The sequence below is a fragment of the Agelaius tricolor genome, unplaced genomic scaffold (genome assembly GCF_023055355.1).
Source record: "Agelaius tricolor isolate 1412-34295 unplaced genomic scaffold, bAgeTri1.0.p SCAF_14, whole genome shotgun sequence".
In the NCBI taxonomy this organism is placed as follows: Eukaryota; Metazoa; Chordata; class Aves; order Passeriformes; family Icteridae; genus Agelaius; species Agelaius tricolor.
The window spans coordinates 11149706-11177598 of NW_027269274.1; the positions used below are offsets into that span (position 1 = coordinate 11149706).

A 27893-nucleotide genomic window follows, 5' to 3' on the forward strand; every position below is an offset into this window, starting at 1 on the left:
CTCAGGCCGCTGGGTCCGCACGCAGCGCTGCCGGCAGTTGTTCCTCCGGGCCGCAGGGGGCGCTGCAGGAGGGGCGGTGCTGGGCCGGGCGGGCGGAGCCGCTGCCGTGTTTACAGCGCCCGCCGTGCCCGCCCCGCCGCCGCTGCCCCTCGGCCCGGCCCGGCTCCGCGGCAGCTCCTCCGCTCTCCGCGTCAATGCGGCGCCGCCGCCCCGCGGCCTGGCCCGGCCATGGACACCAGCGACTTGTTCACCAGCTGCAAGAAGGGCGACGTGAGCCGCGTGCGGTGAGCCGGGCCGGGGAGCGGGTCCCTCGCACCCGCCGCTGCTTTAACCGCCCCGGTCACCGGGGCGAGCGGGGCCGGGCCTGTTGGGGCGGCCCGGCCTCGTTGGGGCGTGTTCACCTGAAGCTCGTCGCAGGCCTCCCCAGGGCGGCTGCCACAGTTTGTTTCTCGTACAGAAATGCCGCTTGTTTGCACCCCGAGGAGCTGGCTGTGCAGCGGGGCTTTGCCGGGGTTAGGTTCGGGTGAGGCGTGCCCGGTTCCGGCAGGTGTCTGAGTGTCACACGGTCACTGCGTGCTCGTGGGTGTGGATGCTGCCGGTGGCAAATGTCCTTGTACAAGTCTCCTCTCCAGCTGCTCTTCTTTCCTGTTGGAAATGGTATTTGCGTTGGTAGGAAGCTGGATCCCTGGGATGCAATCGTCATGGAAATGCTTAGACACCTTGTGCTGTAGGCTGCAGGAGTATGTCTGAGAAATATGGGGATACTGAAATTTCAGGTCAAGTTTCCTCGCTCATCTCAAAGCAGCACAGCTTAACTGCAGTGATTTCGGATCAGGAGGCAGATGGGCTTGTTGTCTGCAGGGTGAATGCAAGGTTCAGAGTTTACAACAAGCTTTTTCCCTGCATCTCATGATTTGAATCTAAAACTGTTCTTCACCCCTTTATCCTACTTGATTCTTCTAGCTCTTAATGCATGATATGCCAGATAATCAAAGCAACCTCTCTTTCAAAGTGCTTGCTTGTGAAGGATAAGTGTGCAGATAGATAAGGTTTGGAGAACATTGTTATCTGTTGTGATTGTGTTACATTAAATCATTGGAAGCAGTAAATTGCAGGCTTGCTGCAGAAGGAAGGGTCTGAGGGATGGTCTTAGAGAGGTTTAAGATGATCTGTATAGAAGTAGTTGTGGAGAAATGAGAGTCTGAGAGTGCTGTCAGAGCAGGGGGACAAATTGACCAAATGGGACTGAGCAGAAAGGAGCTGAGCTGCTTGGTGTGTTGAACGTGTTCACAGGAACCTGAAGTGTGAGACAACAAAGGTGAAGGGAGTGAAAGAGACGACTCATGTGGTGGGTGATAAAAAACCAAAACTCGAGAGTCTTGGTGAAGGCTGAGAGGGACTTTTACATGTGGTTGTTGCAGTATAGGCTCTAACAAGAGCCAGGCTGTGCAGGAGATTTGTCTGAAAGGCAAAGTCTGGCTTCTAGAGGTGTCAAAGAGGGAGTGTTGGCATCATTGGATCCAGCCTAAACATGCAGGACAAGGAAGTGGCAGGATTTAAGAGCAGTCTGGAGTGCCACTGATGTTGTTGCTTTTGTCAGGAAAAGCCATGAGCAGGAGGGGAGTCCTGCCTTGGCTTCGTAAAATTGGCCACTTATTTGTAAGCACCCAGGCTGGGAGCATTGCTGGGGAATGTGAAGGTGCTGCAGAAGTACTCAGGCTTCTTTTGAGATTGCTGCCCTGTTAGAGATGCATTTGATTACCCTCTTTCCCCATGTGTACCACTTAAGATTGAAGGCAGCTGTCAGACCATGCTGTAGAACACCATTCTTTGGGTTGAAGATTTGGCTGATGCCCCTTCAGCCACAGCTGACAGTTCCCCAAGTCCAGTGCAAGATCCTGTTATACCTTTGGAAGTTACTCTATGAACTTGAAATTACATCTTCTGAAAGAGGAGATGTGACTGAGTGAGTAGCTGCATGAAGTTATAACTTTGCTCTCTCCCTTTTCTTCCAGATACCTTCTTGAGCAGCGAGATGTGGAAATTAATGTCCGTGATAAGTGGGACAGTACACCCCTGTGAGTGCTGCAGCCTGGAGCACTGGCTGGGCGGGGGGTAGGGCCTCAGAGCTCCTTTACTCTCTCTGCATCAGCAGCCACGAGCACTGTTACAAAATGTCTCAGGTTCTGCTTTTTTGGAGCTTTGGCTATGTAGTTCTGCTTCTCTTCCCTGTGGGTGCTGTGCTAAATGTGTCTTTGTCTCTCAATTTCACTGGGGCTTGCTGTAGTGATGCTGACAAGTGGGGTTTTGTGGCCAAGTTACCTGGATTAAGCACTCTGCTCTTGGCTGGATGAGGCGTTTCCCTCACCAAAGTCTATGGCATTCTAGCATGTCTTTTTGGGTGAAAGCTTGGCCTGGTAAAATGCCAAGTGACAGTGGGATCACAGTCTGTCTGGCAGTAGGTAATGAGGAACCCCCTGCAGGTGCTGAGGAATGTGATGTGAGCTTGTTACCTCCCCACAGTTCTAAAGGACATTTAGACATCTGCATTATATTTAGAGTACAGAATAACTTCCCAAAGTAAAGGTAGACTAACATTTGGCTGCTGCAATGCACGTTACAAGATTATCCTAATTTGTAGGACAACTTGAGGTCCTTGTGAAAGAGAATCATGAATGGCTTAGACTGTGAAAGTGAAAACAACACTCATTGTAGTAGAACTTCGGGGGGTGGATTTGCTGCACACCCAGTGTGGGTGCTGTTTCCTCCTTGGCACAGCGTGCAGCAGTCAGGCTGACAACAGAAGGAGCAAGGAGTGCTTTTGAGAATTCAGTGGACTGCTGAGTGCCCATGAAATGATCTCCATTAAAATGAGGATGGATTTGGCAGCTGGTGGTGCAACAGAGGATGCTGAACCCAAACTGGGACCTTGAGATCTCCTTGCAGTGCCTGGGATTGCTGGGAACAGATCCTGCTTAGTCTATTGCTGGGATCAGGCTTCTGTGCTGTTTGGTAGCGATTCCTCACTCCTATCAGGAGTCATCTCCCAAGCTTCTCAGGGACGCTCAGTGCTGTGATCTGTGTGTGGTGATGTGCCAAAACACTGAATTTTGCTTCCTACAGCATCTCTAATTTTCTTTCTCTCGTTATTGTCAGGTATTACGCCTGTCTGTGTGGACATGAGGAGCTTGTACGTTATCTTCTAGCCAATGGTGAGCAAAGTGTCCTCCTGATAAGGGTGCAGTATCTTCCTCTGGTCTGTTGGGATTGTATGTCCTTCTAGCTGTCCCTTGTGGAAACTTCTTCTGTTACAACCAACCATCAGATCAGTGATCTCAGGCTACAGAGGGAGCTCTGCACACACCTTCATGGTCTCTTTTGCAGACCATTTGCTGTTTGAATTTGTTTCTTGAAATCGCTTAAAATTTCTTGATTTGCTTGAAATCTTGAAAATGCACAGAAAGGGAAGCTGTCTGTGATGGCTCAAGGCAGCATGACTTTCTGAAATCACAGCAGATGTTTTGTGAGGATGCAGTGGTGTGGGGAATATGCTGATCTAAGAGTTGTCCCTCATAGGAAGGATTGCCTGTGTAAAACTTTCTTGTACTCTACTGATAGCCTGGCTTTGTAAGCAGGACTTAAAAGGGATTTTGCTAATCTCAAACAAAGCAAGACCTATTCTTCAGGCCATGTGCCTGCCCATTTGGTTCTCAGCACCCAGATTCCCACTGGTAGTGTTTTGCCAGAGGAACCAGAGTGCAGAGTCACATCTCAAAAGGTTTGGTTTTCTACTTTATTCCCAGCATCTAAATCAACCACTTGTATAATTCTAGATAGGAAAATGCAAATGCCCTCCAAAATTCTAGCAGGTTCTAACCTAAAGAAGTTATACAAAGCCGAAATACTTTTACTAGGAGGAGTTCTTAACAGTCCAAGAAATGATTGCACTCTTTGTTCAGTGAGCTTTGTCTTCCCAGAACACTGCTGGAACCATGCTGAGAGGCTTTTTGCACAGGTCAGTTTAAACAAGTCATGACTTCCTCAGAAAGGGATTTGTCTGTGGGAGAGCAGCTTTAGATTGTTCCCATATGAGGGAAGCTCCAGTTTTTGTCAATATGCTCCTCAGCAGAGGGGACCACAGTGAAACATGTCAGCAGACAGAAATTATACCTGTTTAGTGACTATTTGGGGACACTGGAGAAGGCTCTAACACTGGCCTGTGTCTGTTTGACAGGAGCCAAGTGTGAGGCGAACACTTTTGATGGCGAGCGTTGTTTGTACGGAGCTCTGAGCGATGCCATCCGCCGGCTGCTGAAGGAGTACAAGCAGATCACAGCCAAGTGCATGAGGAGGGACTACTATGATGTGTTCCTGCAGAGGTAAGGACGTGGGCATGGGCAGAGCAGCCAGCAGCCTGCCTGAGCTCTTCTGCATCCAGCTGGATCCTGGTCTCTGTTCAGGGCAGCTTTGAAAGGCAGCTGAGGATGCAGCGGTGGGCACACCTCTCTTGTTCCTGGGCATGTAGAGCTTCCTAAGGGGTGTTCCTCTGTGCCCTAAGGGATGATCTCCAGGTGGGTGTGTGTGCATAGCCTCCAGTGAGTTGGGTACACACTCGAGTCAACAGAAAGCTGGTCTTTATAATGCAGAAGCTCTAAGCTGTCATCTTTGTCTGTCAAACCAAAATCTGATCACTAAAACCACATCAACAATTTAGGATAGTATGTCAACTGAAGTTAAGTTTCAGGCCTGAGGGTACTATAGCTTGCAAGTGTAAATTTTCAACACTGATAAAATGTTTCTCATTTGTGAAACAGAGCACTTTAAGAAGCCTCAAACTGATTCACAGTGACATTGTCCAGTTCTTTCTTTTTGGTTATTAAAATTTGTTAAGATACTTCTGAAAATTGCCTGTCCCACATTGTACTAGACCTCGGGTGGCAGGCTAACTTGGTCAGAGTAGAGGAATAGTTTCAAGCTTTTCTTCTTGCTGTTTCTCTACCTTGGTAACTCTGATGTTATTACAGACTTGCTGGTTGGTTTTTTTTTTCCTTTTTATTTCCCACTGGACTGACTTGCAAATGTTAAAACCTTGTGGGGTTTTTTGTTTTTTTGACACTGGAGTGTTAATAAGTCCTAGAAAAATCTGACAATCTTCCCAGTACTACAGTGTCCTAGTTTCTGAAGCTGTAGGAAACAAGGGGAGGAAGGAAACTCATTTATCTGAGTAAAATTGGATTCTATGTTTCAGGGAAGCAGAATTTTGCAGGGTGATTTATTACTGCCCTGGTGACTGTGGCTCAGATGTGCAGGGTTGAGCATACATGAAAGCTAAAATGTGCTGGTTTCTGCTTCTCATTAAAATAGACCTTGTGTTAAAACTGAAACAAAGGGCAGCAGTTGGGGGGAAGAAAGTAAGAACCTGATGCTTCTGTTTGGTTTGACTCTTAGAAGGAAGGGTGTGCTAGTGGCAGGAGATTGAGATTGGCATTCAAAACTGACAACATCTTTGTGTGTGACCACACCTTTCTGTGCACCAGTCCAGCTCTGTAGGAGGAGTATGATGCTTGATGTCCACCTGATTTGACCTCTTGAGGATGTTGGTGAGGATATATATGGAACGACTGATGAGCTGATTAGAAAACACTGGTGGTGGTTGCTGTAAACTGTAGAAGTAGCAGGGGTTTTTTTTCCTTTTGAGGAATGAAGGTATGGGCATGCAGGCATAAACAAGGCTTCACCTCTGATGTGGTAATTGCCTGTTTTTCATGTCTGTCACATCCTTCCTTCTTCTGAGGGTGGGGACATCAAGTCTTCTCCTATTTGTTACATGGTTAAAGCATGCACGCTGACAGTGCCCAGAGAGCAGGAAAGTTGCATCTTAATTTGTAACAGAGTAGTTCTTTTTGAAAGTGTGTCATTTTGCATGGCTTTTTTTTTTTTTTTTTTGACATCTGACAATTTAAAAGCAGTATTAACTTTTGAAGATGTGCTTGGCAGCAACTAGCTCCACTTTAAAATCTTGTGTTCAGGTGTTCACCTAAGACAGGAAGATTTCATTCTGCAGCCTCCTGTTGCACTAACAAAACTTCTGTGAGTTATGGAAGGGAGTGAGACCCCACTCCAGTATGTGAAGCACCAGCCCCCGTGCTGGCCTTCCTGCTGGGCAGGGAGAGACTGCAATGCCCATGGGTATTTGTTCATTTAGCCCTAATTGTACCATATTCCCTGCTAGCATTACTCCATTCTTCCCTTTTTCATCCTGCAATGAGTTTCCCTTGTCTCTGTTCCTCACAGGTTGCTGGAGCAGGGTTACCAGAGTGACATTGTTTTCATCGTCCATGGCAAATCCTTCTGTGCCCACCGCTGCATCCTCAGCGCCCGCAGCGCCTACTTTGCAGAGATGTTTGAGACCAAATGGAAGGGGAAAAACATGATAGTGTTGAAGCATCCACTGGTGAGCAAGGCTGTGCTTCCAGCTCTTTCTTTTGCTGCTCCAGCTGGGTGAGGAAAGTGAGTTTGAGGGTTAACTTCCACAGTGAATAGCTCCTGGGGCTCAGAATGACCCTAGTTGAGGAGAAGGGCTTGTGGAGGCACTTTATGCAGTAAAATTGCATCTTTTTCAGATAACAAAAAGCTGTAGATTGCATACCTTCCCTTTATTCCCTCTGTCATGGACTCAAACATATCTTAATTAATTGCAGTAGCATGTAGCTGTTACCATCTGCCAGCTGCATCATGACCCCTCTCTGGGATGAGTTGAGTCTGTCTAATTCCTGGTGGACAGGTGGTCTGTGGTGAAGACATCACCTCCATAATTGCCACTAATTGAGTCCCTTTTGTTGCCTTTCCAGCAAGAACTAAATAGGCCATAAGTGCATTCCATCCATTAACCATCAATACTCTGGCACACATTTCTGTAACTTGACTCTGGCAGTGCAAATCCTCTTGTGACAAACATAATTCCAGTTTCCCAGAACACTGCTCTCCTCTTTCTTTGTACAAGAACATCTTTCTTCTAGAATTAGGAAGATGTGGAAATGTTTATGATCAGTAAAAACCTGGATTTTGCAGAGCCTGTATTACAACTGTGTCTTTTGAGTTCCTCCATTAGTCAGGTCCTGTCCCCTGAGGTACCTGAGGGATTAGTATCAGTTGAAACATTAAGGAGCTGTGTGAGCCAGGTGGAATGGCAGCATTAGTTATGTGAGGAGCAAGTAGATCATCATGTGTGAGTTCTTACTTTAAGGGTTTTTTTTCCTTATTTGTTCAGGATCATGTTTCTAATTCATTGTTAAATACATAGTGATTCCAAATGTAACTTTCTCTTGTTTTATTTTAGATTAACCCAGCAGCCTTTGGAGCTCTTCTGCAGTATCTATACACAGGTAAATGACCTTGCCCTCTGGTGTTTGTTTACATACCTGGTGGGCAGCTGTCTGTGCCTCTGCACTGAGTGGCACAGCCTTGCACTCAGCAGTGTTTGGGTGCTTGAGTTGCCAACAAATCCTCTCTGCTGGCAAAAAGGGAGAATGTGAGCAATCACCACCTCTTCCAAGATGTTTGTACCTTTTGCCAGTTGTTGTCCTGCCAGTAATTATACAGTCAATTAAAACCAAAATCAGCTTAGGTTGATTGGTTGGATGGATTTGGAGACTGTATTTTTGACTTAAGGAAGGAAAATGTGTCATCTGGTGTAACAGCCTCATAGGGTGGTGAAAAGCCAGTTTCCCATATAGGACATTTTCAGTTTGGCAGACCTGAATAGTGTGTGCTGAATGTTTTGATTATTTTCTAGTATTTTTTTTTTTTTGAGCAGAAGTTGATCCTAAACCTTCTATGAAAATACCCAGTGTTGTACAGTGGGCATGCTAAATGCTGAACTATCTCAGGCCAGGAGGTGGTGCCAGAAATTAACATTGTCTTCAAGGCTCTTCTTTTCCAATACAGTGTGTTCAGAAATGTCCCTTGCCACATTTTCAGTGATTGTAAAAGATCCTGGGAAGAAAACTTGTGAGCTTAAAAGTCAGATATTCAATGGTGGCAGTCATGCCTGCTGCTGCTATGTTGCTGTTTTTTGATTTTCTGAGGGAATTAGATATTTGTATAGCCTCTTTGGTCTTTCAACTCTTGAATGAAGCTATTAGGGTAAACCCTGGAGAGTGGAAATGTGAGTTAAATGCCAAACTGTTATTGATTTAAGTGGTGGGTGGTGGTGGAATACCAAGTCTCAGCTTCTGGCACTGAGTTGTAAGTGGATGCTAAAAAGTAAGGCAGTGCATCTAATTACTAAATTTCTGTGCTGTGAAGTCTTTCATCCTTATTTTTGCCATTTTTATGCCTAAATCTTGTGGATTAAGTGAGCTGACTGCATTTCTTCTTGACAGGTCGTCTGGATATTGATGTAGAATATGTCAGTGATTGCAAGAGGCTGGCCAAGCAGTGTCGACTGCAGGATCTCATTGATGATTTGGAGACCAAATGTAAAAAAGTCTATGAATTTGGTAAGCATTTGACTTGCTGTTGTCTCTGCTGTGCCTGTGTGCCCTTCCAGGGAGAAGCAGGAAAGTGTGATGGTGGATATTTCATGGTGTCCTTGGGGCTTCTGGAAAATGATGCTGTTGTGGAATTTTCACATTTGCATGACAGTTTTCAGTCATGGCCTTTCTGTAGGGTAGCTGTAGTAGTTTCTGACACATGAATGTTTATAATTTATAGTGAATGCTTCCTTTATAGTAGAGCAGCCATGGCAGCAGGACTTTGCCGTGGTTGCCAGACATTCAATTGAGCCTGGTGGAGTATATGTTGGGAAGTGCCTTCCAACATGGAGCTTATTTAAATCCCCAGAAAGATAAAATATATACAGTTAGAGGTAATTTTCTGCATTTATCTGACCCCTAACTAAAGTAAAATATTTGATAATTGGCCTAAAATGGGTGCAGAGGGAGATAGAACTCTTTTTGTAAAAGCAAAGAAATATTTCTGAAAGCATGTGTATATTAGTAACACATGGGTGTGTCAAACCTTAAATGAAACAATCCTCTATTTAAGGACTTTTTGTTATCCAAAGCTTATTTCATGAAGACCAGCAGTTGGAGTTGATCATTCATCTCCTTAGCTGGAGCTAATGCACACGTGAAGAGCAATCAGAGCAGCACAAGTGGTGTTAGTCACGAAGCAGAAAAAATTACTGAATAACAAAACCTTCAGGCTGAAAGCTGCTGATTCTTATTCTGTGCTCTGAGTTAACTTCTTTCCTTTAATCAAGTTAATTTTTTTTTTTCTGAGAAGAGACTCAATTCTATACTTTAGAGGCAATAGCCTCTTCTTCCCTGATCTAAAAGGCAGGGGTGTAGCTGTTCCACCTTTTCTTTTTGAATATGAGTTGTATTCATTCAGCCTCCTGAAGCTGCAGGACATAATTGATAGAATACTTCTGGCTCAAGAAATTCCTCATCTGCAAATCACATGGAAGATATTACCACATGCAGGTCTCCCTTTACACATGTGCAGTTGTTTGGAGTTGGTGGGGTACAAGATTACCATGCTACAGCTGTTCCCATGTAGACCAGGGTGCAAGTCTTTATGGAAGCTGTGTCACAGGTCTTACTTCTGTTGTGTAAACACAAATGTAAACATGGACCTGAAGAGATTAGAAATGCATCTCTTGGTATCTACAAAAACTGTAAGGTATCAGTTTGTATTAAGTAAGTGTCAGAAAAGGGGAGTGGTGAATGAATATAAAATAAAAGCTACTCAGAAATCAGGTAACAAAATTATTTTGTCATCTTTTGATGTCAGAGTAATTCAGTAAGATGCCATAGATCTGTTTTTTTCTTTTTATCTTTTTCTCCCAGGGTCTAGCTGAGACATTCCATTAAATTAATTTATTTAAAATCTCATATTATATTGTGGAAGGAAAAGAAGGTGCTTAAATCTGTGAACTGCAAAAAAGCTGATTTCTTGGTGGGTTTTCAGATGGAAAATAATGAAGTAAAGTTTCAGGTTAGTTGGAAGTTTTAAATGACAGCACCACTTGGAAACACAATGACACTGGACAAATAATTTAACTTCTTTGTTCTTTGGGGAGGGACTAGTTTTTCAGTTTTGAGGCCTGACAGAAGACTATCAGTGGGTGGTTTAAAGCACTGATGGAAGTTCTAGTCTTGATTTTTTATTTATGACAAGTTGGATTTAAACAAATAGAACAACTGTTAGAAGTTTGTTTCTTAAATCTCCTGTGGAAGCCAGGAAAACTTGATTCTGCAGAAGGGCTGTACATGTAAGATTTATAGAAGTTAAAAAATTGGAAAGATCTTAGATCACATCATGTCTGGCACTTGACAAAGCGTGTCTGTTTCTTTGAGTGTTTTAGAAACCTGTTCCAAGTGTGTGCTGTGGAACAGACATCTGATTCAGGTTTGCAGAGCAGGGTCATGTATTGCATCTGTATTATGGAGTTGAAACAAGAAAACAAGATGAACTCAAGCCTCTGCAGCTCCACTGGATAATTGCAGTGTCTGCAATCTCATTATCTAGAGTTAATCAGTATTTCAAAAGCACTTACTATCTTGGCATGCACAGGCAGTAGTACAGGAGGAGGATGACCCAGTGCCTTCTGTTGCACCTGAGATATATTTGGGTGTGAATGCTTGCCTATTTTCCCCTGTGTGTATAGTGTGGCTGTAAAAGGAAAAATTACTGCAGTGTTTGGAAGAGCTCAAACAATTTGTCCAGATTAAGCCATAATCCTTCCTGTAAAAATGCATGTATTAAAAAATAAATATTCTGCAGTTACTTCAACAAGTTTTAGGCCAAAAAGGATGAGAGCAAGGTTTGAGATGCTTACCATTGTAGCAAGGACACTGAATATGCAGAATCTCTGGTTATAGCTAATTATGCCATAAGGAAGAAGACACAATCTGAGTGTGAACTTTTGAAGGTTTTGGCAGTTTAGTGTGGTTTATTCGTGGCTCTTATGTTTTGTGGTACATTGACTCAATTTAACCAGAAGACTGCAAAGAAGTGTTGAGCAGGAAACCAAGGCAGCTGATAGATTGGTAGGTGATGTTCAGTTCTGTACAGCTGTTCTAGACTGGGAAGAAACACAGAGAACCTCAACCACAGTTTGGTTGTTCCCTTCAGCTCCTTGCATTGTTTATGTTGCTTTTTTCAGAAACCCCTCCATTTGTATTTCTTGCATTCCTCTTTCATGGTCCCTGCTCCTTGCTGGCAGCCAGCAGCTTATTCCTATTTTACAAGTTTGATTTTTGTTGTCTCTGTTAGGAAAGATTTTTGAGCGATACCAAAGAGCCGTGCCCTTGGATTTGAGATGCAGTGTCTGAATAGATTTGCTTCTCAGAAAAATCACTGTTCTTTTGTGTCACTGGGAAAGTTCACAGATGCTCTGTGGATCCCAAGAGAAGAGCTCTTTGCCTTCACTTAAAACTTGCTGAGTCCATTAGCACTTACAGAGCCTGACCTGGTGACTGTTACAATAAGTACTACAGAAATTCAAATGTTTCTCTCTGCCATGAAGAATTTCTAATTGCAAAGTAAGAAATTTCCTTCTCTCATGCTGGTGTGTAAGTGATCAGGGCTTTTTGAGAAAATGCACTCAGTCTGGTTTTGTTGGTGCCAGGCCTCCTCTTAGCTTATTTACCCTGGAAGTCACCATCTGAGGGTAGCTCAGATGCTAATAGGGCAGCCTGTCTCCTTGCTGGTGAGCTTTGTGGGTAGCAATCATGGTACCTGACTGTTTTGTACTGGTAGATTATCCTTCCCTTTCCAGCAATCTTTCTGGGATATGCAGCCTATGGAGAGGCACAGTGGTGGCATATTTGAAGGGTGCAGCAGTGATGTGGAGGTGGGGGTGGAGATCTTGTTTTGTGGCACATCGTGGTCTTGTTTCGCCCACGACCCAATGGAGTCATCTGATGGAGCTCATGTAATGCTGTGCAAAATGTCAGGAGAAATGAGGTCTCAAGGTGGCGTGATTCACCTGTGAGGGGTTTTAATGTGGTGAATCATACCTGTCAGAAATTCTTCTGAATGCTTTGGAGTTAACTCTGTGTCTCTCTGGCTCCTAACAGTATCTTATGGCTTCCTCACCACAACTTTGCATTTTCCAGTGGTGCTCTATCTCTTTTCACATGCTTCCTTGTATGCCAGGGACTCTTCAATGTCTTACATGCTCCAGTTCTTCCCCCAAACCTTGCTCACCATCCTCAGGTGATGGAGCAAGGTAGCCAAAACAAGAAAGGCTGTCCCAAGAGTAGCATCATACCATAGTGGATCTGCTTTGGGCTGCCACTTGTTTGAAGTTAGAGTTGGCTTCTGTGAGCTCCACAACAACTTTGGTCATAGCAAGACCACTAAAGTATGATCATGTATTTTGCATTCCCTTTAATGGGCTGTTTTATTGTGTAGGCTGATAGACAAGATGGGAAGACACTCTAGGTCTGAAAAAGGCAAATGAAATTGCTGTCTCTGAATGTCTCTGTTTGAGCTCTTTGATGGTAGTGATGCTTAGGTCAGGCACATGCAGGAGTCAGGGAACTTTGGGGTCTTAGTGATTCAGGGATCTATAGATGGAGAGTAGAGGACAGACTCATACCTGCTGAATTTACTGGCTAAACAAGAATAAATCCCTGTGTTCCTTGCAGTGAAGTCAGGATGGCACAGCTGAAGTGGGAGCCAGTGAAAGCATGTGACAGAGCAGAAAGGCACAGAAGCAGATTAGTTTTAAAAACTCCCTGGCATGGGCTTTACCTTAGGTGACACTGTCAGCTCTAGGGGTAGCTGGGGAAGGCAGTGTGTGAGTGGCTTCTACAGGGATCAGGGCAGCCTGATCCATGGTCCTTAACTGTAATTGTTGACATGGATTCCAAAGAGCAAGTTGGGCTGAGGGGTGCTGAATGTGTGTGTGCATAGAAGAATTATGTGTGTTTTGCAGTAAAAGCTGAACAGCAATAATACTGGTTTTCCTGGCACGTCTTTTATCTAAATGAGAGAGAATTTTGGTAGAGGAATTCAGGAATCTCTGCTCTTTTGTTTTTTTGCTTCTTGCAGTCTCTTCCAAGCCAGGGACCTGTGTGAAAGTGCTGACCATTGAGCCCACAGGTAACTGCCGGCTGCAGGAAGATCTGGCTCTCCTGGCAGACTGCGCCCTGCCAGCTGAACTGCGGGTAGGGAGCACTTCTACTCCTCCTGGGCTCTCTGGGGCTGGGATAGCTGCTCACTTGGGTCCAGTCACATCATTGCTGTACAGACTTTAGTGCTGGCTTGTTTCCTGGTGCTCCAAATGCTGGAAGGTTTATATCACTTGGAAATGCTGTAAAATTGTGTAATGAGGCTGTTGGTGCTGTTCTTTCCCCTTGGATGTTTCCCCCAGCAGGGATCTTGGTAAATAAAAGCCTTTTCATGCGGTTGGTGCGGATTTCCCCATTGAATACAATGGGATAAGGCCCTCAGCTCTTCTCTTTGCCATCCTTCTTGAGAATTAGAAAGGTTGTAGCAGCAGGCATTGGTGCCCAAAGAGATACATAGGTGAAGGATGGCTTACTGGGCTTGCTTGCTAGGAACTGACACACTGCAATGGAGGGATGCTTCCAAACCCTGAAAATATTTCCAGAAGAAATGTGAGTCCCTCTGAAGACAATTTAATTGACTGGCAATAGATCTGCTTTTCCCAAGTATGTCTTGTCCCTCAGAAATAGCCCCCAGGTTGATGATGACTATGTTAAAATACCATCATATTATTAGTTAGGATCACATATGTGGATCTTCTCTCCCATTTGCAGGATAGCTATTAGTTGCCTTCATTCCTTCTGCATCTGGTGTTTTCTGTAATATTAGCAGATTGATTTTGGTCTTATGTATGTCCTTTTTTTGTCCTCTTTTGTTATACTAACCCACTGTATTTAATAATGTGGACTCATTTTAGGTGGCTGCTGTGCCCAGAGGTTGTATGACTGAGTAATACAGCAAAGTCTTATTGCCTTTTCTCTTTCTGTCCCCTGCCAAATAGACCTGCCTGGTGCAGAGTGTATGTGTGTGTACCTGGATAAGGTTTCTTACATTCATAAGCCAACATGTTTTGTGCTGGCTATTTTCAGATATATTTCACTATAGAGGGAGTTTTTTTGTCCATCAAGTTTACAACTACCAGTTCAGAAATCTTTCCTGTGTAACCTGCCTTCTCCAAATAACTGTACAATTTTTTGTAGATTTTAATGTTTTCAGGCTTTAAAGGGAGGTGATAATATAAGTAAGCTTCAGATTACCTCCCCAGGAATTAAAAAAAAAGAACCATGGACCCCAAAATAGTGAAATTTACATATAATTTAAGTCACTTCACAAATAAAAAGAATACTTACTGTTTGATTGCTTGATTCCAGACCTTGATGGGCATACTCCTATTAAGCTGTTCTTCTAGAGTTAGAAACACTTTCCTTCTTAATTCTTTCATGTAGAATAGGAGCTGTAAGGAAAGGAGGAAATTGGAATAGTATAATCATCTGACAGTGCTGTGAATTGTGAGCTGTGGGGCTCTTGCTGTGTTCATAGATTGGAATGAAGGTGGCATTAGAGTTATTACAGCTGTACAAGTGAAGAGGCTGTGGGCATGCATACCTGCTCACTAGGGAATTTGTGTGCCATGCACATGTGTGGGTGCTTTGTTTAAGCCTGAAAAATTCTAAAAGATTCCCATTTTTCTCTCTCTGGGTACTTTTTGTTTGTTCCTTTTTGTTTGTTTGCCATTTATCTCTTACTCTAATGTTTTCAAATTGTTAAATTCTATGAATTGGGCATCTTTGTTCTGGGACAGAGGCACTGCACATCCTCATTCTTGCAGGGTTTGCTCCCATTCAAGGAATAGGATACAAACTATGTAACCTAAAATGTCAGGAACAAGTGAATAGTCACACACAGACATCTGTGTTTTGGAGAGAAGCATGCATTATTTTTTTTTCCAGCCTATGCAGAACAAAATAGGTATTTGTATTCTGGATAAAAGCTAGCATTTCTAGAATTTGGCAAGAAACATTTTGAGCTGCTGCATGTCATGTAATGCCACATTACATGAAATGGGGATGTATTCAGCTTTCTGTTTCAGTACAAACAAATAATTTGCATGTAATGTCTTTGATACTTGGATGATGTATGAAACTTTGTGCATTTCAATTTCATGGTTAGTGGTATCTTGCACTACTAAAAAAATAATGAATGTTTGATATCCAGTTACAGCTCATTACTATTTTCTAGACTGAGAACTATCTGTTCTATGAAATCTCAAACACATTTATAATTCTGGTACCTTGTTTCTCTTTCCTGTTTGTACTTGAAAGCCTTTTTTTCCCCCCCAATGTCTCCTCTTACAAGTTGTTGTCTCTGTTTTGTTTTAAAGTAGTAATGGCCAGGATTTTTCTGTCCACAACAGCTGCTTCCTCAGTTTGTTGCAATAAAATTTAGCAGTGACAGATTTAAGTAAAATACCATGAAAAGCCAGGCAACTGTAAAAAACCATGTGGCTTCCCACTGTCTGCCTGGTTCTTCATGTCTGCCAGGTGACCTCTGAGTTACAGACTCCAGGGCTTCCTTGTAACTGTTTTTCAGTTACCTTTTAACTGAGTTCTTATGTTCCAAACCAAGATGAAATCAGACTTAAAGGATCAGAGTTTGCCATGAAATAAATACTGTTATTTCCATCCATATTGACATGTGGTGTGGCTGCAAAAAAGAGACCATTTGCCACTTTGGGGGTAAAACTAGATCTTGTCATGCATAGGAAGAACAGTTTGAAACAAGTAGATGGGTTCATCTTGTCTGTCTGCACCTGTGTACTGTGCTTGTCCAAGGCAGTGACTCCTGTGCTTTGCTTTGCCTGTTTGGCAGAGGCAGATGAACTGAAGTATTTACAACATGTTTCCAATTTAGGGGTTTTTTTTGTATCCAATCCACTTGCATCTGGCTGTGAGTTGCTAATCTCTTAGATCACCAATCCCTGTATTTCGTGTTGTAATTTATTTACAATTTTCTTGCTGAGATAATCTGGCCATGGTACAAATTGCTGCCACTGATTTGTTTTCTATGTTTTTGCCTCCAGCAACATTTCTATTTAAGCTCCAATAGGAAATTTGCAGCAGCAAAGACTTGGTCTTCCATGTGTGATGGTGGAGGGTATTCAGAGTATTTCTATATGGTGATTGAGTTACTGTGAATGTGTTTGGACCTTGTAGGCTGGGCTGTGTTGTGCTCCTTGGGCAGAATACTTGACTTTGGCAGCTGTGCTTGGCCTGGACAGAGGCCCATGAAGGAGGTTGTATGAATAGGGGTGGTGGGAGGAATAAGCCAGTTTTCTGCAGGAAGATCCTGAATAGGAGATTAGATTCCTCAAGCATGTCAAGGGAGGAGAGTAGAAATAGTAGAGACTTGAAAGGGGAGTAAAAGGGAAAATTCTGCAAAGCCACTTGGTACTGAATAGGAGAAACAAAGATGTGAACCTGCTTTTGTAGCAGGAATTGAAAATAACCTTGTAAACCTGAGCAGCAGAGTGAGGACCAGGACAAGGCTAGAAGCAGGAAATTGAGCCCAGAGAAATTTATAATTCAGGAGACAAACTCTGAGACAAATAAAACTCCCATATATATTCCAGAGGGATAGACTTATTTTAGAGATTTACCTTTGGGCAATGAAAGGAGAGCAAAGAAAGGATGCACATAGGAGATGTGACATTTATCTAAATTAAAATTCCTATGCCACAGAGTGGCATCTTGTCAAAGTTTGTTTCTAGGTTTGTTTTACCTGTGATGTGCCTGCAAATCTGTAGCCTTCAGATTTCTGTCAGAATTTGTAGGAGAGGACGTGGAAGCTGTGGGCATATGGTGGGGAGAGCAGCAAGGCAAACAGAGCAGGCAGTTCCATCATGATACTGGAGTTTGTAACACACTGCCACAGAGTCAGGCTGCAGATCCCCAGACCTAGGACCAAAGCCTTGAAATATGAGACACAGATAACAGTAAAATAGCAGCCTGGGGAATCTACAAATGGGACAATTTTCATCTCATTTTGATGAGGTGCTGCCCTTTGTGTTGCAGCTGTTGCCCTTTGTATTTGCAGCTATATGAAAAAGAGGTGATAGATCAGGTGGGCAACATTCCTTGAATTGCTGCATCTCTTCTGGAACAGGAGTTGCCCAGTGGAGCAGGACTGCAGGAGAGAGGTGCTATAGAGAGCCAGCATTACTGCAACAACCTTGTGCATGATTTACATCACTGGGCTTCTCCTTTGGTCAGGAATCAGAAGCTGGCCAGTGTTGCTGTGGACCAAGAGTGTGGTGGATGGGTCCAGATTGCCATGGTCAGTGGTGGTGTGAGCTTTTGCCAGCTTGCTGCCTTGCCACATCCAAAAATATGTTTTGTGAGAAACCTCACTGAGCCTGGCTGAGAGCTCCCACCCAGTGTGTTCCAGTCTGTGTCTTTGTTCAGCTCAGGAGGGAGGAGTCATCTGGCTCCTCAGTGGAGCTGGAAGCTCTGTTGGAAGCAGGTGGGTTGGAAATGGACAGTCTGCTATTGTGAGTCCAATCTTTATTGTCAGGCCAGGATTTTCCTGGGTGCAAACTTGAGATGTAATTTTCCTGGATGAAAGACAGCAGGAGTAAACTGCTTATCCTAGGTACCTAAGGGACGTGTATGGAAAGCAAGAACCAGGGGAAACTTTTGTTTTTGCAATTGAATCACACTGTATATAGAATAAGGTGAAAGGGAAAATATTTGGAAGTGTCACTTTAAAATAACATAAGGCAAACAGGCTTTTTTTTTTTGGTGTGTGCTGTCATTGTTGGCATGTGGGATTGGGTGGAGGTGTGTTGTTAAAATAATTCACTTGAGTATTAATACTCCAACATTATCTTTGGCTGCAAATCAAATAAAAAAAAATCTAAAATGTGCTCTAGCAATGTTGGATTATTCAAGTGAGGCAATAATTGTTGCCAAACCATTTCCAGCTGGTGTATACATGGATGTAATCTATATGTTATTACATGTATCCAGTAAAAGGCTGGTCCTATGCTCCAGTATGTTTATGATACCTACTGCATGAAGTAAACTTTACCTCCACATGGTTATCTGCCTTGTTAGATGGCAGAGAAACACATTCCAAAGGTGTATGGAGAGTCAGGAAATTGTCATGGATAATGGAGGCAGCTGTAACTTGTACCAGGAACATCTCTTAGAAGCAGTGGAGTTCTTCATTTCCTGACATTGGAATCTGTGTTCAGAGCATCTCTGGTGCTCTGCACTGTGCTGAGGGAATAGAGGGATGGCATTCTCTGGGAGAACATAGGAGTCTGAACTTGGGACCCTGAGTGTGTCTAAAGCAGGAATGTTAAAAGAAGGGTTTTCTGGTGTCTCTTCCTAGGTTGGCTTTGGGGAGTTGCCCTTTGACAGCACTGACAACTTCAACAGCTGTCCTGACGTGTGTTTCCGTGTGGAAGATTACAACTTCTTGTGCCATAAGGTGTGTGCTTGTGCTGTATTTCATTCTCCTCCCTTTTTGCCATGAATCTAGTGTGCTTGTGTCCCCCACTCCTTCTGTGCTGGATACTCTCTGCAGAAACAGCATTGATTCAGCTGGAAAACTGCATTTAAAGCATTTAACAAAGCAGCAAAGTCTGCCTTTCTTGCAGAGGTGTGGAGATAAATTTATAAATTCAGCTATGGCATTCACAGCTGCAAAATCTGCTGCTGCTGGCTTATGAGTTCAGTATCTGGAGAGAGGAATGTTTGATCTGCAGACGAACAGCAGTAAGAATGGATTTTGAGATCCAACCTCAACTCAAGGTCCTGTCCTTGTGCCATGCTAATTTCAAATCTCTTGAGTTTACCATTTGAATTTGTGGTTCTGAGAGTAGGCATGTATAGAATAAGATCTGGAAAAATATTGGAGCTACAGCTTCAGAATGTAGGGAAAATCAAAGTTACAGAGTCTGAACTTCTGAAACATCTCTGAGCTGCTCTGACAGCTGGTTGGGACTGCCCTTTGGTTTGGTGCAGTGAGCAAGGTGTCAGTGTTTTGGTTTTTCATTCCTCTCCAGGCATTTTTCTGTGGTCGCAGTGATTATTTCAAAGCTCTTCTTGAAGATCATTTCAGTGAGAGTGAGGAGCTACAGACACAGCCCAGCATCCCTGTGGTGACTCTGCACAACATCTCAGAAGACATCTTCATCCGGGTCCTCTACTACATCTACAGTGATGATACAGAGGTGAGCCATTGGTCCTTCCTTCAGTGCTGGTGAGCTCTGAGGTGTTTTCAGCAGTGTTTTTCTAAATCTAGAGCAGGGTCTGTGTGTATATTCTTAAATTTTACTGACCTACTCTGCAACTTTACTTCTGTCTCAGGAATCCAAATACTGGGGTATGCTGTTAGCCAGGCAGGGTTGTAGTTCATGTGCATGATGTTCAGGAGGCAAATCCATAGTCTTTTGTCCCACAATAAAAATCTGGAAATTGGGTTGCATGCTGTTTATTGCCGTGATAAATACAGGATCTTTGCAGCTTTCCCTCTTGGGCTCTGTGGAAAGATAAGGGAAGCATCTGCCAGTAGATGGCAGATTGAACACATTTGGGGATCTGGATAGGTTGAGAGATTCTGCTTATTTACTCTTGGCAAATAACCATACTCATAGCCTACTTTTCCATTTGTAGCAAGTCATTATTTCTACTGTTATTTATTACTGGGGTGGGCAAAGGTTCCACTGTGAGACCAGTGCCCTGCTGTGCTCAGTATTGCAGGCGGTAACAAAATAGCCCTAACCCACTTTTCAGCCTAATGGGAGGTGCAGCCTAATGGAAGATGCAGCAAATCCCAGTGTTTAATTAGCTTCCTGCTTTGGTTTTGTGGCAAATGCTTTCAGCAGGTCTCTCTGCAAGATCCCAGAACACATTCTGGCATCAGGGCAGTGACTGGAGATGCTGCTGCACCTGCCAGTGTCACTTCCTCCAAGCAGTGTTTGTGCTCTGGGTTAGGTGCCACATGCAGAGAGTGCACACAGCTGTGACCTTGTTTCTGCTGATCTGTGGGTTCACCTGTGGGCAGCAGTGAGGAGAGATGTGTCGGGCAGGATTGATACTGGTATGCCAGAGAGCTGATCCTTCACTTGCCTGCACTCTTCCCTCAGCCACTTGCTGAAGGGGCAGGCAGAGAGGGAAAGAAGCTGCTTGAAGATCCTCCTGACCTTGTTCCCTTGCCCTGCAGCCTGACCCTGTTCCTTTGCACGTCTCCAGTCTGCCTGCCCTCCTCGTGATGACTCACAGGAAGGATGTTTCCCAAGCAGCTATTCCTTTCCAAGGGATGCCTCAGCTGCTCTGTCTGGGCTTGGGTCAGGAGGACAGACCAACAACAATGTGTAGGAGTTACAAGGATCTTACTCATATGTTTCATGTGCAGAATGGTGCATGGCTTGAGTTTCAAACTGAGCAGCCAAGATGTGAGCTTCTGCAGAGAGCTCACCTGTCATGAGAAACCACCAGAAAAAAATGGTTAGGAAGACAGGAGTATAGCTCAAGTTGCACATTTACATGTGGAGTGTTCTCCCTGGCCTGTGTTTCTCCAGCCAAGTATCAGCACTCTCAATTCCATGTTTTTCTTTGCAAAGGATTTATGGTGTCTCTCTGCCACCATACTCTCTGCAGTAGTGACAGTGTTTGCAGTTATAGGGTTCCAGGCACAAAGACAAGTTGCTGATGAGAATACTTGTGTAGGCTTGAGGGCAGCTCTTGGAAGGCATTTGCCAGGTTTGTCCTTGATGCAGTGGGGAGCTGCAGCCATCAATACTGCTGGCTCAAGCACCTCCAACTCCTGAGGTTTCCACAGCTTATGAAGGGACAAAGCAGCACTTGATTAATAATCCCAAGGGCTTTGTTACCCCATGTGCATACATTGCCCTACATCTTGCATTCTTCTGCCCAGCTGCTGCAGGGTGTTACACAGCTGGGTCACTTGCTGGGAGCTGTTTCTCCAAACACAGGTGCAGACAGCTGTGGGGGAAGAAAAAATCAGTTGTTTGCAGTTGTCAGAGTGAACAACCACACATATAGATGTGCACAGCAGTGTGTTTGCTGCTCACTGGGTATCAGGAGAATGGATGAGGCTGCACCAATTCTCATTCCTCCATCCAGACCAGTGTGGCTTTGTCTGTAAATGCAAGGGCCCTTGCCTCCTCCACAGCCAGGGCATGCAGTGTCCTGCAGGTCCACTGTTACAATGGATGTGGGTAACTGAGCTCTTTGCAGTTCACATCAGCAGGAACAGAGAGAACTCTCGTTCCAGGTTAGTGACACAGATGGCTGACAAAAATAGGATTTGCCTGGCCAAGGGGAAGACGCTGAGTGAAGCTGCAGGTGATGTCTCCAACTTTATCTACAGCTTTTTTAATTCTCAGATCACTTCCAAGTACCCAAGAGGGAAATGGGCAGGTGGTTCTCTTGCTCAAGAGGCTTAAAATGTTAAAGACCTTTCACAACAGTTTCAGTTTGTTCGTCCATTAATATAGTCCATTCTGAATGCTTGTTAGAGCTCCACTAGTATTTGATGTGCAGAATATGTTCTTACCCAGCTGGGCCTCACCTACAGTTTGAGTTCAGTTTTCTGTCTGTGAGTGTACCCCCCATGCCAGGGATGTTGTGCTGGTTCTTAAGAGAGTTTTGCATATTTTTCACAAAATGTGAGTCCAGCAGTATAAAATGGGAGGAAAAATGTGGGAACAAGGTTCTCTGTCCTGCCAGCCTCTTTTGTTTGTGTCTTGGAAGTAGGTCTGATAAAAGCTACCCACCACTGTTACACTAAACATATTTTAGCAGCCAGGTGCCCTTGGATGTTTCAGCACTGCCCTGGGGTTACCTGGAACATGATAAACTCCCTGCTGCACTTGAAATTCCTCTGTGGTAACTGAGTGGGAGACGCAAGCTGAAAGATGGAGCTCCTGTTTCTCCATAGTCACTGCTTGCCCAGTAATGGGCCAAACAGCTCATTAGTTTACCAGTGAGAGGCAGCATGCTGGGGACTGGGCAGTAACTCCCCTGTCACTGCAGCTGTCTCCAGAGAATGCCTATGATGTGCTGTGTGTGGCTGACATGTACCTGCTGCCCGGGCTCAAGCGCCTCTGCGGCAGGAGCCTGGCGCAGATCCTCGACGAGGACAACATCATCAGCATCTGGAGGATTGCAAAGCTCTTCCAGCTGACCCGACTGGAGGACCAGTGCACTGAGTACATGGCCAAGATCATTGAGAAGGTACTGAAACACTCCCCATGGCAGTGACCACCTGTGCCCGTGAATCTGAGCCATAGAGACAGCAGATTGAATGGTTGTACTTTGGTCTGTAGTTAATGGTTGTCCTCTCTGGATTACTGGGCTTCCAGGAAATGAGCAGCAGTTAAGTAGCAAGGCACATGGTGAGTTAGGACAGAGCAGGAGGAGTGTGGCAGTACCTGATGTCACCACAATAAGCCACATTATGTGGGGTGAAAAAGTTTCCCAAAAAGCTTTGCAGGTACCAGGGGCAGGTGATTTTCACTGAACTTTCAGCCACTGTGCCCAAGTAGCCATGGTGTTGCCTGAATACACCAGCTGCAGCCTGGAGAAGCCAAAGGGGTGAGTAGAGGAGCTCTGTGCAGGAAATGTTATTCAGTGTTTGCTGGCAGAAATTTTGCCTGGCATAATGCTCTAGATTGGAAAAATCAATGTGACCTCTAATCTCCTCCAGGATGACAAATCAAATAGTAGGGATTTGCTCAGTGGATAATTTGCTGATGAACAGCAAGAAGTAATGAATTTAACACTGAAATTTTCTTTATGGGGCTCAATTCAAGTGTTATCCTGAGTGCTTATATCTTAGACCCAGGACTCATGGAGAAAGTTGCCATATGGAAGGATAAACTAGAACCTATGAAGGGTTTTTATGCTGAGACAGATCTTTATAAATGGCTTGTGCAGGTCACATGGGAATGTAACATTTTCACCTGCAGCTTGAAAGGTGTGAAATTATTTTTGGTGTGAGAACACAACGAAGGAAATGGTTCTGAGGCTGTTATTTTGTTCAGTGTATAGCTTGGGAATGACATCTGCATGTACCCAGATTCTGGGTTCTGAAAAAGGATTTAAAAGATGTTGAATATCCCAAGTAATGATCAGGATAGGGCTTTGCTTGTGTGTTCCCCATTCTCTAGCTTGAGTGGGAGTCCTTGAACCCAGCATTGGCAGAGTTTCTTCTTAAGGGTGTTGGCACGGACAGAGCCACCCCAGCTGATGTTCAGACATCAGTGGTTGCCAGCATCCTGTGGAGATGCACTGATGGCAGCAGGGAGGGATTTTGGCAGTGTGGTAGCAGATCAGAGCTCAGCAACCTGCTGTGCCCAGGCACAGTTCAGTAGCACAGACAGATGGAAGCTGCCTCTCACCCCTCAGCTCACCACACATTCCTGGGGAACCTGGTGCAGAATCATTCATGGGTGACCCGATTCTGTCAGGTTGAGTGCAGAGCAGAGCAGCTGCCTTGCTGGTGGTGATGGGCCTGAGTCAAGGGAGAACTGTAACTTGTGGCTCCCAGTTCTGAAATGGGCACAAGCACCCACTGGCTTTTGTGCTAGAAGACATTGCCCAAGTGTCTGGCAACATCTCCTGGTTCCTGCTGGGGAGCTTTTTGGGGGGAATATTGTGTATGTGCATGTGCCCCAATACCAGAACCAGGGATGCCTAGTTAGAGGATGTTACAGGGCAGTGTTGGAGGTGCAGATTGCCTTCAGCTGAGACTGTTTATTGTTGGAGTATTACTGTCACCTTTGGATGGATGGCAGGATGCATCTCCAAGTGCTGTCTGCAGGAGGATTTGGGTCTCCATGTATCCTAGCTTTCCTTTCTTTTCTGTGGGATCCTTTAACAATGTCTGAGACCTTTATCCTAAACCCTTTGCATCTCTTTCCCTGTCCTCTTGTATTCCTAATGGTTCTCTTGTCCTTCTGGTGCAGCTGGTGGAGTTGGAGGAGTTTGCAGCTGCTGTGAAGGAGAACGCAGAGGCTGTGGAGGAGCGGCAAGAGACTGACTCCATCCCTCTGGTTGATGACATCCGCTTCCACATCACCAGCAACGTGCAGACTTACAGTGCCATTGAGGAGGCCAACCAGAAACTTGAAGCTCTAGAAAACCTCCTGGCCAGCATAGGGCTCGAGTGCTGATGTGTGCAAACCCTGCCTGTCATATGCAGCCTGCACAGCCCTCACTGCGTTGGCTCGGAGTGCAAGAACATCTGAGTCTGAATGTCCCACGTCCCATTCTTTGTCCTCCTTCCCATCCACCTTCAGGCATGGTTTCTTTTTAATTTATTTGTGTCTGGACATTTGCATTTCTGGTTTGTGTTTGGTTTTACTTTGTTTTTTTTTTTCTCCTTTCAGAAGTAGCTCCCAAAGCTCAGCCTAAGTCAGTAGCTGCTCCTTTGTACAATACACTGTGGAGAGGAGACTGTGAGCTGTTGGGAATGGTGAAGGAGCTGTTCTGGGGACTTCCTACTGCCTAGGGTTAGAACCCATCCCATTCTGTGGTTCAGTACAACACACTTCTGAAACTGGCTTATGCCAGAATATTTTTTGGATTACCAGCAGCAGAGGAAGAAAACTGGATTAAAGTCTTAATAAGTGTATGGGAAAGGAGGTCAGCACTGTCACTTGTCAGCATTATAAGACTGGCAGAACTGGGCAGTGCTTCCCTAATGGGACAGAGAGGTACTTGGCTATGTGGAAGGCACTGTCTTCACCTGCTATTTTAGTACTTAGATGGAAAAAAACAACAAAAAAAAGTGATTTCCAGGTCTTCCCTAGCTTTTCATTGCTTAGAAGTGCTCAGAATTTAAAAGCTTTGCTTTCTGAACAAGCATCTTTGGGAATACAGTAGAGACCAGAATCCTTCCATTCTTAGAAAGCAGTAGCTTTCAATGCACAAAAGAAGGAAGAGCAGCCCTTTTTAAGAGGAGATGGAAACACCTTCTTCTTGGAAACAGCACTTTTCCCTTTATTTTTGTCCACTGTGTTAGGGCAAGGCTGACTTACTGGTGGGTCTGGGAAGAGGGGTCACTGGAAATCTCTTTCAAAAGGAAGGGGCCCTTTTGGGTCTCTCATGGGGCTGCTGTCCCACTGTGACCTTCTGGCTTTGCTCAGCCTTGAGCCTTGTAGCTTTATTGTTCTCCAGGAAATTCACTATCTGTACTAATGAATGTTTTTGAATCTGTATTTTGCAGTAGGTCATGTTATCTCATGTTGTCTGCCTGGATTCTTAATGAGGGCAATGGTGTTCCTTCTCCTTGGCACTAATCAGCAGGTGATAACCCTGCATAGCCTTGCCTTGCCAGATAGGCTGCCCTTGGAGCTGTCCATCTCTGGAATGGTGTTGGGAGAGTCTCCAGGGTGCAGGCTGGGTATAACTTCCCATACTGTGCTTTAGGAGGGAGAGGAAGCATTGAGTGAAGCACAGGCACTGGGCTGCTGTGGCCACCTCTTACAATCGTTTTGGTCACTTCCTGAGGCAAGAGGTGGAATATCCTGTGCCAGAGGTGCTTTTATTATGTGATGTGGGAGCTGGGCAAGGATCCCCTGCAGCTTCAGGATGCTGTTTTCTGTAATGGTGAGAGTGCCTCTCATGGCTAAGGGGTTAGGAGATCTGGGGTTTGGCAGAGATGTGCTTCAGGTGTGGATGTATTGGGAGGATGAGTTTTCTTTGCTAATCTCACCAGGTGAGAGACTGATACACCCCACAGCAAGTGAGAGCTGCAGCCTCACTGCCTGTTCCTCCCCTGCACTGAAGCTGTTGCCAGGTACATGGGCAGGCTCTGGGCACCACCTGCACTAGGCAGGCTGCACTCAGTTGTGAGGGGGGGACTCTGGGCAAAGTCTGGAAAGCCAGACTTTGGCAAAATCATGTGTCAGGATTGAGTAGCACTTAACAGAACCTATGGATAGAGCTGGGGGCGGGAGCAGGGATGAGGTTCATTGATATAATTGAACCCCAGGTACTTGTGCACTTTGTCATCTGGGTTTAAGTGGTGTCTCTAGCAGATCAAGTCTCTGGGGCAGGGGATGGTGGTGGCAGAGCTATCAAGCAGTATGTGCTTCGATTCTGTTTGAAAACCCTTGTGAAGAAGTGCAAGGAGTTGTTGTGGTTTGTTTCCTGCAGTCATGAGGGTGAGGATGGAGGATGTGTCCCCACAGGAGTGTGTTGCTGCATGGAAGCAGGAAGCAGCAGGCGTGCGCTTCTGTTTGGGACAGTGAGTGGAGAGGAGCTGTGCATTTCTTGTGTGATTTGTGGAATGTACCTCCATGTCCACCTCTAAGCTCAGTGTGTCTTTGACAGGACCACCAAAGAGCCCTGCACAACTGATGAAGATAACCCCCATGGACTTGGGGAGGGTGAAGGGCTATCGAGGAAGCTTTAATATGAAGTCCCATATATTTTGGAGAAAGAAGGGTGAGAGGAGAACTGCTTGTTTTCTTGCTGAGTGGAGTGTCAGGCTCATGAAAATCTGCTACAGAAACCAGCAGCTTAACTCAGTTGGTTCAGTTCCCCTATGTTTCTCCTCTGTATATGGCTGAAGATAACACTGAACATAAGCAGGATGTTTAGTTTATCATATCTCTTCTCCTCCTCCAGCAGAAATTCTGCTTCTGACATCTTAGCAGTTGGCTTTCCACAGCAGTGGTTGTGACAGCCCACGGGGCTTGCACAGAGCCACCAGAGAACAGGACGTGGCCTTTGCCTTCTGCTTGTACTGAGCGAGATGCAGGAGCAGGATTATCAAGGAATGTGCTAATGCTTTTCTCTGCAGATGCCTCAGCTGCTAAAGCAAATGGGCACTGGCAGTGGGCAAAGCAGGAGGAAGGCAGAGGGGGAGCAGCAGTGCTGGGAAGCATTTTCCATATGGCTGCTCTTGAATAATTCCATTCCTGCGTCCTTAAGTGTGGAGCGAGTGAGGCTGCAGTTGTACATGTGGGAGAAAAGGTCAGCGTGGCCTTTTGATCTGCCTCCCCAGCAGTGCAAGTCCATGTGGGCTTCCAGGCAAATGCCTCATCTGTCTGTGTGCACTTAGTGGTCACATCTGTGAGGCCTGTCAGATTGTCCAATTACTTGGGATCCTTTAACTCCCCCCCCATCCCTTTTGGCAAAATAGGGCTATCCAAAAGCATGCCTAAGCAGATGGTCAGCATGCAGGCAAGCTCTCTAATTAAGATGAGCCAGGACAAAACTTAGATTTGAATTCACTTTATTCTTGCTGCAAATAATTTTATCACAAAATAAAAACCTTCAGATTTTTCTTCTGTTGCCAGTGTCCTTTCTGTGTTTTGTTGCCTCTGTCCTTTTTATTTACTACTACCCACTTGCTGAATCAAGAAGATTGTAAAATTTATTAGAGCGAGGTTATATTTAAGAAGAAATGTGTAAGCACGTGTGCAGCAATAAAATAGTCTATTTCACTATATCTGCTCTGGCTGTGGTGTCTTTGTTGCTGACTGACATCAGCATGGGTGTTGTTTTGAAAGGGCTCTGTGGGCTCCTTCATTTTCCCTTACCCAGGCCAGGAACTGGCTCTGTACTGCTCCCAAGCAGTGTGTACAGTCCTGATAGAACAGGTGAGTAGAGCGCTAACTCATTTTTACTGTCTCCTTTCTCCAAGGATTGTTCCCTTTCTTTAGCAGCACCACAGCACAGGCTTGGTCACTGCCATGGTTGTTGTCAGGGAGGTGATGTTTGTCTCAGAAAATTGCTGTGGCCAGTTGCTAACAGGTAAGTTGTCTTTCCCTTTTTCTTGCCATCTTGTGCCCCTGTCATTGATGTCTGTTATATGCAAGGATGGAG

General features: G+C 44.8%; 1 protein-coding gene across 3 annotated transcripts; it reads left to right on the forward strand.

Moving 5' to 3' along the window:
* The first annotated feature begins 91 nt into the window (after nucleotides 1–91).
* ABTB1 (ankyrin repeat and BTB domain containing 1) lies at nucleotides 92–27516 on the forward strand. Of its 3 annotated transcripts, none has more exons than XM_071439659.1 (12): nucleotides 92–284; nucleotides 2016–2078; nucleotides 3157–3212; nucleotides 4235–4379; nucleotides 6295–6454; nucleotides 7340–7385; nucleotides 8385–8501; nucleotides 13069–13184; nucleotides 18418–18516; nucleotides 19094–19261; nucleotides 22089–22289; nucleotides 24023–27516. In XM_071439659.1, exons 1-12 carry the CDS (start codon nucleotides 229–231, stop codon nucleotides 24227–24229), a joined length of 1434 nt encoding a protein of 477 aa, XP_071295760.1. In that variant the 5' UTR covers nucleotides 92–228; the 3' UTR covers nucleotides 24230–27516. The 3 variants fall into 3 exon arrangements, with proteins under 3 accessions (XP_071295760.1, XP_071295761.1, XP_071295759.1); XM_071439660.1 differs by having other exon boundaries at nucleotides 126–284; nucleotides 2016–2115; XM_071439658.1 differs by lacking the exon at nucleotides 92–284 and adding an exon at nucleotides 314–657 and having other exon boundaries at nucleotides 2016–2115.
* The last annotated feature ends 377 nt before the right edge of the window (nucleotides 27517–27893 follow it).

Excerpts from the sequence above, each read along its gene's own strand:
- ABTB1 (XM_071439658.1), top strand. The coding sequence starts at position 606 with ATGTCCTTGTACAAGTCTCCTCTCCAGCTGCTCTTCTTTCCTGTTGGA. Across the intron at positions 3,213-4,234 it reads ACGTTATCTTCTAGCCAATG|GAGCCAAGTGTGAGGCGAAC; the intron begins GTGAGCAAAGTG and ends TCTGTTTGACAG. Across the intron at positions 8,502-13,068 it reads TAAAAAAGTCTATGAATTTG|TCTCTTCCAAGCCAGGGACC; the intron begins GTAAGCATTTGA and ends TGCTTCTTGCAG.